Source organism: Prunus avium, chromosome 4 (assembly GCF_965620075.1).
Source record: "Prunus avium chromosome 4, drPruAviu1.hap1.1, whole genome shotgun sequence".
NCBI lineage: Eukaryota > Viridiplantae > Streptophyta > Magnoliopsida > Rosales > Rosaceae > Prunus > Prunus avium.
The window spans coordinates 12178387-12187129 of NC_142287.1; the positions used below are offsets into that span (position 1 = coordinate 12178387).

General features: G+C 40.9%; 1 protein-coding gene across 1 annotated transcript; it reads right to left on the reverse strand.

The window, feature by feature from the left end:
* Window positions 1–1293, reverse strand: LOC148294805 (uncharacterized). The gene is made up of 5 exons (XM_088252253.1): window positions 1258–1293; window positions 956–1145; window positions 716–801; window positions 538–618; window positions 1–441 (listed from the first exon to the last, which is right to left on the reverse strand). The coding sequence occupies exons 1-5, from the start codon at window positions 1291–1293 to the stop codon at window positions 1–3; spliced, it is 834 nt and encodes a 277-aa protein (XP_088108379.1).
* Window positions 1294–8743: the final 7450 nt, after the last annotated feature.

An 8743-nucleotide genomic window follows, 5' to 3' on the forward strand; every position in this document is an offset into this window, starting at 1 on the left:
CTAATTAAACAATGTAGCTAAATCTACTTCCTCGTCTGGCAAATGCGGCTCGGAGGTCTGGACATTGGGGACAGGGGCAGAGGTTTGGTGGCCTTGCGCAGAGGTGGACGGGGGAACAAAAGATGGTACGGGAACGCCGGACTGGGCCATTGACTGTATAATCTGAGCCATCTGTGCCATCTGGGTTTCAAGCTGGGCCACCTTTGCTGTCAAAACACTATTTGACTGCGACGATGAACGGGATCTAGGTTCCCGCTGCCGGGCATTCCCCATCCCTCGACAGTATGTCCCTGGCCGCCTCCCTAGAGTCTGATCCAAGGTGTCCGTCAAGATCTGAAACCCTGCATCCTGTGGAGGAGCCACAGACTCGCGCGGCGTATCGGGAGGAAGCTGGGAGGCGGACTCCTGAAGAACCAACTGGCTCTTCTCAATCATGGTCGTCTGTTTAACATAACATAAAATATAAATAAAAACATTTATATAATAACTATGAAACTTGAACGCGTAAAATAATCATTAAAATTAAAGACTACTTACATGAAGGGACTCCGCCAACTCATTCCCAGGTCGAACATAAACGTCGCCGAAGACGTCAATCTCTGGGAATTTGGACCCCTCCTAAATTGAACAAGAGTATAAAAATGTTAGTACAAAAAAAAAAAGAAATTAACATTAATGACATATTAAAAATTAAATAAAAACAACTTATTATTACCCGACGTCGCGCATCCATCCTATAGGAGAAGGGCCTGGAACCTGAATGATGGAGAAGAGCCTTCTTCTCCCTATTGCCCTTATTTGCTTTAGCCATCTTCTGTTATACAAAAATTAAAACGTATTATTTGAAATTGAAATGAAATATTAAAAAATGACATAAATCATTAGTAAGAAACGTGTAATAATTTTGAACTTAATATAAAAAATACCACATAATCAGCCTCCTGAAAATGACCACAGAGCCACTGCCAACTATCCTCCCGCCCCTCAAGCTCCTTCGGGCAACCCTCCTGAAGAGCAACCTGCGGATCATCAAATGCCTGAAAGTGGTGGTGCAGGTCGCTCTTCCACTGCTTGTACCTATCAGCGAAGAGTCTGTTGATGTACCCCAACAACTCATCGTTGACATTCTCTAAATTGTAATTCATCTACAATAAAATAATTACATACATTAAATATTTAAAATATATAAAATTGGAAGGAAAAACAATTAAAATGTAAGATACATACCGACAGGTGTCCATGCATCTCGTTATGCACCGCATCAGGCATGGCCTTCCAAGACTTCCATTTCATCGGACAATAGGTCCGAACGACTGCACCAACATCGTGCGCCAATGAGCTATGTTGGTCTGCCGTTGGGGCAGCCCGATGACGATCGTCGTATCTGATGTTGATACGAGAGTTGTTCACCCGGGTGACCTTCGATGTAGCCAACTGGCGACACGGTCCCCGGGTGTTCTTCTTGGCTGCAAAGAAATATGAAATTAATGTTAGTTAACAAATTTGACTAAAATATTGGTACGAAACATATGTAGTTGAAGGAAATCTTTACCTGGTCCGCTCGAAGTGGCGTCGGTGGTGCTGGAAAGCCGATGACGCCGCCTGGCGCTCATTGGTTGCGCCACTGATGACTCTGATGACGCCGGCGCATGGGGGGCACTGGGACCCACTGGCAAGTCGGGCAACTGTGGTGGGCCAGAGGCCGGTGACATCATAGTCGGGGGAGGCAAACTACGTGAAGGTTGCACCGGCTTATGACTTCTGCTGATTAGGTTTGACATCTTGCAATAAAAACAAGCACCAAAGTTTAAAAAAAATAGTTACTGTAATACAACAATCTAATAACAAATATAACATTTATTTCATTTCATTTAAAATAGAGTCAACGTCTAATAACAAATATAACAAATAAAACAAATAAAATATAACAAAAATATAAAACATTCTTCATTAATTATAAAACATAAAAATTATTCCAATTTAGGGTCATTATATAAACTAAGCTAACAAACATACAAATAAATCAAATTTACCAATATAAACTAAGCATATTTTAACAATATTACAAATTTAATTAACGCATATATGTTGGCGTACGGTTTGCGATTTCCGAGTATCCGGGACTCCAATCCACAATCCGTTGAATCCTATACGATCCTAGACATACAAGGTACATCATACATGAGTTTGAGTTTCATCCAATGGTCCGAACAAATCAAACCATTAAATCGCACAATAGGCGAAATCCATTCGAGGCTGAAACGGTATCCAAATTGGAAACCGAACACACCTACACGCTCATGACAACTAGTGGATCGCATTGGGACACAATGTGATTTTGCTACAGTTCCATAGCGCTGCCACACGCGGCAGCAGCGCATGTATGTGAAAAAGCGATAACGATCGCCGGAAAAATCTCAAAATGAAGGGCCAATCTTCCTACCCTAGGTTCAGGACATCGAATAGAGGCAGTTTTCTTCTCGGACCTAGGCCAAAAAATGGCCGGAAGTGGCCGGAATTTCATCCCGAAATCCGGCCAAAATCTTAGTTTCAAAATTAGACAACGTACGCTACAAATTTAACAAATCCTATCCAACCATCAGCTAGACAATAAAAAATAGGGGGAAATGCATACCTCAGTCGTCAGATTTGGAGGCCGGAGGAGGGAGAACGAAGCCGGAGATATTCGCCCAAAACCGGATAAATTCCCGCCGGTTTCTCGAACCCAATCGTCGCGGCGGCGGCTCGGAAAGGTCTGAGTCCGTTGGCGGTGATCGCCCGGTCGTTAATGTGGAAAGTTGAGGTGGTGGCCGGAGGAGAGAGAGAGAGAGAGAGAGAGAGAGAGAGAGAGAGAGAGAGAGAGAGAGAGAGAGAGAGAGAGAAGAGACAGTGGCGGCAAGAATGAACCAGAAGGTCCGAAACTGTCGAATTATTATCAGACCTTTGCGCGACGAAATATAAAGTGTTCGTCGCGCAAAACAGTAAAGTGTCTAAACGGTGCGTTTTCGATTAAAATTTTCGCGCAAAACTGAAAATATTAACTTTGCGCTCCGAAATAAACTCCCATCGTCGCGCAACGTCGTTGCAGTATCGGCAATTGAACCGCCAAAAATTTCACGACCTTACGCGACGGGGACAAAATTTTCCGTCGCGTAAACATCATACCCTAAACCCTAAACCCTAAACCCTGAACCCTGAACTCTGAACCCTGATCACATAAAACCCTAAACGACATCATCCCATTGCGCGACGAATAAAGTTGTGTTCGTCGCATCTACATGTTTTGCGCGACGACAGTTACCCGTCGCGCAATTTCTTCTATAAAATTTGAAACAAATTGTTTTCATAGCATACACATTCTACGAAACTAGTTTCAACGATCCAACCGTCAAACGTATTTGCTTATACTTAGAGATCGTATACACCAAAAATGGGGAAAAAAAAACGTGTAGAGATCAAGTAACGGGACAAAAGTTTTCGACGGTTATAATGGAAAAATCACGATTTAACGGTCAATTTTACTCTGATTTCGATAATTTTTTATGGATACAATCCTTCACCCAACTTGAATTCAATGACAGTATTTGATCTTCATTTCAAATTATTTACACTAGTGGATATCACAAAATCTTATGTTCTACTTAACAAGTTTATATATAAACTTTTAATAGTTAGTGACTATACTGTGTGAATCATATACGCATTATAGAAAACTTTTTTCATCGATCCAACCGTCACACTTGTTTGTTTCTACTTAGAGATCGTATACGCCGAAAATCGAAAAAAAAAAAGGTATGTAGATTGCGTAACGGGACAAAAGTTTTCAACGGTTATAAAGGAAAAATCACGATTTAACGGTCAATTTTACCCCGATTTCGAAGATTTTTTACGGATACACTCCTTCACCCTATATGTATCCAATGACAGAGTTTGATCTTCATTTCAAATTATTTATACTAGTGAATACTGAGTTAAAATTCCTAAGTGTCATGTATAGAAATATTTTTTAAAAAATTAAAGTGGTTTACGCGACGAAGTGAAATATTTCGCCTGTAAATAGTTTGCACGACAATGATTTTTCGTCGCGCAAACATTTTTGTGTCGAGTTATTCGTCATATCGTCGCGCAAAGATCAGTTTTAAATTTTTTCCTGACACTTGTGTTTTTTTGGGAAAATTAACCTTGCGAGACGAAACATATCGTCGCGCAAGGGTTACTATAACGACGCTGGTGTTGTCCGTCGCGCAAAAGACACTTCGAAACTATTCCCGGACACTTGTAAATTTTTTTGGACAATTATTCTTGCGAGACGGAGATAATCGTCGCGCAAATGGGTTTGGGCGACGCCATTAGATGTTTTCGTCGCGCAAAATTTTGTTTTATTTTAAAAAAATTAAATTGATATTTAGTGTAAATATTTGTTGATACTATATTCGTATTTACTATATATGCAAAAGATGATCACAACTTGTTTTAGGGGACGTGATAAAGCATATATTTATATGGTTTGGATATCATATATTTATATGATAAAGCATATAATTGTCATACTATATTTATATTTTTTCATACTATATTTGTATTTTGTTATACCTTTATTCATTTGTCTTTTTACAAAACTCTATGCAAATATATGACGTTAATTAGGAAAAGTTACTGACACAAAGAGAAAACATGTACATTTCATTAAATTACAAATAAATTACATTATTCATCAGATGAACATGTACATTTCGTTAAATTACAAATAAATTACATTATTCATCAGATGAACTATAATAACCTTCGTTATCATCACTATCATGACTATCCGTCTCCCAATCCTCTTCCTCCTCCTCTTCCTCCGCTTCCTCCATAAGTACATCATCGTCGTTGTTGTCCCCCATGGTTGGATCGTATCGCGGAAGATCACCGAGGTCAATTGTAATTGACTGAATCGGTATTTCTCTTGAAGACACTCCGTCAATCTGAAATGGTTCTTGAACAACATTTGTATCGAAAAGTGTATGTGCATCATTTTCCATGGAAGAGTCTAAACGTTGGTCAACGACGTCGACGTCGTTGTCCGATGGGTCTAGTTCTGGTATATCATACACGTTCCTCTGATCCATATGCTGAACCACTTTCCAATCGTTCCCCGCTTTAGGGTCATTTAGATACACAACTTGTTTTGCCATGTTTGCCAAAATGTAAGGGTCGTCATCATACCAAGTTCTGCTCATGTTCACAGATAGTAACCCATGATCGATTTTAATACTTCCCTGCCTATTTGGGTTCGTATCAAACCATCGACACTTAAACATGATCACTTGGTATCGGTCTTTGTAAAGCAATTGCACGACAGTTGTGAGTTTGCCATAGAAATCAATGTCTGTACTTTCCCCTCCACCTGGAACATGGACACCGCTGTTTTGCGTACACAACTTGTCATCTCGTGCATGACCTAAAAACTTGACGCCGTTAACATGGCAACCTGAGAACAATTCTGCTCGGAGTGGGCCGAATGCCAAGTTATATAACTCTTCACTGTAAGTGGGGGAATTCTCTGATTTCAACTTATTCACCTAATATTATAAAAAAAAACATTCATAGGTTAGTTTGGAAAAATGTAATAGCACAATATATATATGAATTAGAAAACACTTATAACTTACATATTCCAAAAACCATTGTGGAAACAATTCACGGTGTTTCTTGGAATACAAATGTGATGGATGTTCTCGCTTCATCATCTCTTCATGTTCATCTAAGTATGCCAATATCTCATCACAATTGTTCAATACAAACCAATGAGCTACCTCCATGTCATTTCTGGAAAACGATTCTCCTCGTACAGGATCTCCAAAGGGTCGTGCGCTTTGGGCAAAAACAGAAAGTTGCTCATTTCTCAGACCTCCGTCATTATTGCGCTGAGGTCGATTGAAAGCCGTGTCCACATCCTTTAAATACATTCCACAGAAAGGTCGATTGAAAGCCGTGTCATTATTGCGCTGAGGTCGATTGTAGCAGGTCTGGTCCGACTAACTGTTTTCCCAAACGGAGCAAAATCCAAATGGTTAAGCTGTTCTAAGATCTGATCACCGGACCATTCTCTAGGTTTTGCGCGACGCTCTTTGTTCCCGTCGAACTCTATATCCTTCTCCCGCCACTCGTGGTCCCATGGCAACCATCTTCGATGCCCAAGGTAACACACTTTTCCAGCGTGCCAACCGGAAGTTACATCTTCCTTGCATACAGGGCATGCCATATAACCCTTTGTGCTCCACCCCGAAACCATTGCATATGCGGGAAAATCATTCACAGTCCACATAACTGCCGCCCGCAAAGTGAACATCTTCCTAGTAGATTTATCGTACGTGCGCACCCCGTTTGTCCATAAATCTTTGAGCTCATCAACCAACGGCCTTAAGTACACATCGATTGACCTGCCAGGATCCTCAGTTATCAAAACAGTCATCATCATGTACTCTTTTCTCATGCATTTCTAAGGGGGCAAATTATATGGAAATACGAAAATCGGCCAAGTGCTGTGGTGTTGGTTTAGAACCCCGTACGGATTGAAACCGTCAGTCGCAAGTCCCAACCTCACATTTCGGGGATCAGCAGCAAACTCGGGGAACGTTCGATCGAAATCTTTCCATGCCTCCCCATCTGCAGGATGCCGCATCACATCGTCGTCTACCCGTTTTTCCTTATGCCATCTCATGTCTGTGGCAGTATGCGTCGACATATACAATCGCTGCAACCTTGGTTTCAGGGGCAGATAACGCATGACTTTTTGTGGAATCTTACTCATTCTATTCTGAGATGTCTGTTTGAACCTCAATTCATTGCATATAGGGCATGTATCCAACGTTTCATACTCTTTATAGAATAACATGCAATTATTTTTGCAAGCGTGGATCTTTTCATAACCCAATCCAAGACCACTCAACATCTTCTGTGCCTGTCTGTGATCTTTCGGCAAACAATTGTCTGTTGGAAGCATTTTCTTGAAAACCCCCAAAAAGTAATCGAAACACAAGTTCGACATACGATACTTTATTTTCCCGTGCATTAGCTCCACAATCGCCGTCAGAACGGAAAAGCGCTCGCACCCCGGGTATAACTCCTGGTTGGCATTTCTTAACAGGTTTTCATACTGTTCGAACTCTGCACTGTCCATTGGTGTAGGCACATCATCTTCTCCTTCCTGAGTGCTGCTGGTCGATGCAAATGGAAAAGCATCATGTATAATATCCCTGACTTGTTCATTAGGATCCACAATAGGTTCAACATTGTCCATTCTTGTGGCCCCTGAAGACGAAGCGATGTCTACTTGTTCCCCGTGATGGTTCCAAGTGCTGTATGTCTCAATCATTCCATTTCTTACTAAATGAAATTGAACATGTTCAATTGTCTCCCACAACATGTTGTTACACCTCCTGCAAGGACACCGGATTCTAGTTGCACCTGGGTTGTGTGTCCGTGCAAAGTCAATAAAATCCTCGATTCCATCCAAGTATTCGCCTGCGCACCTATCCGGGTTTTGTATCCACCTCCTGCTCATCTTTCCTGGAACCACAATCACAATACAACAATCATGTTGTATTCGTACAAAATCTTTCCTTATGCCTCCGGTAAGGGCCCTATCCCATTCGGAAATGCATAGCCATGTCATGTAATTTACAGCTACATGAGATTAGATTTCGACGTGGATAAATTTCGGCAGCATCTCGGTACAGTTCTTGAGGTGTACCGTAGATATAAAATACCTACGTACCACCCGAAGAACGTACCGAGACGACACCGAAATCTCCACAATCGAAACCTAATCCTGTAGCTGTAAACTACGTGACATGACTATGCATTTCCAAACTGTCCAAAATATGGGACAATTCAAGAATTAATTGGACCGTAGTCGTGGTTTACCCACCCATGCGCGGTCCAACTAACCTCGAACGGGAACTAAGCTTTATAAAAAAAAAAATGTACAAAGTTAATTTCAATTAACTTTGTACATTAACGTACATTCATAATTTAACATCATATTATAAACATAATTTCATAAATCAATATAAATATAATGTAATACATTTTATATTATAAAACAACGAAAATACCTTCTAAATCGTTCTCCTCCAATCGCTAATCACATATAATATTCCTATATACAAAGAAATTAATGGTGTTAGTATGAATTTACAGTAAAATTTTTACACTAACGATAAAAAATGCATACCTAATGACCGTATCAGAGGCAGAAGTAGCTCAACTCATAAACGAAATGAAAATGACGAATTTTGTGTGCCGAAACCTCTTGAGAAAGATGCAGCAACAGCAGAGGCAAACTGCAATTTTTTCTGCAGTTTGCCTCTGCCATGGACGTGCTAAGCTTAGTATAGACGACGAGTTTGCGCGACGGATACCTCTGTCGTCGTGCAAGATTCTTCCGTTTTGCGCGACGAATAATTAGTTCAACATATGTCGCGCAAACCACGTCACCGTCGCGCAAAGGTTATTTCCCAGTCGCGCAAGGTACTGTCGACATCGATTTTTTGCGCGACGATGTAGTTCTATCCGTCGCACAATAATTCGTCGCACAAACAACGTGCGACGAAAAGTTTGTCGCGCAATCTTCTGTCGCGCAATTTTTTGGCGCGAAATGCTATCGACAGTAGTCCGTTCTTCGCGCCTTTTTTTTTCGCGACGAAAGTTTTTACTTGTCGCGCAAAATACCTTTGCGCGACGAGAAATACTGTCG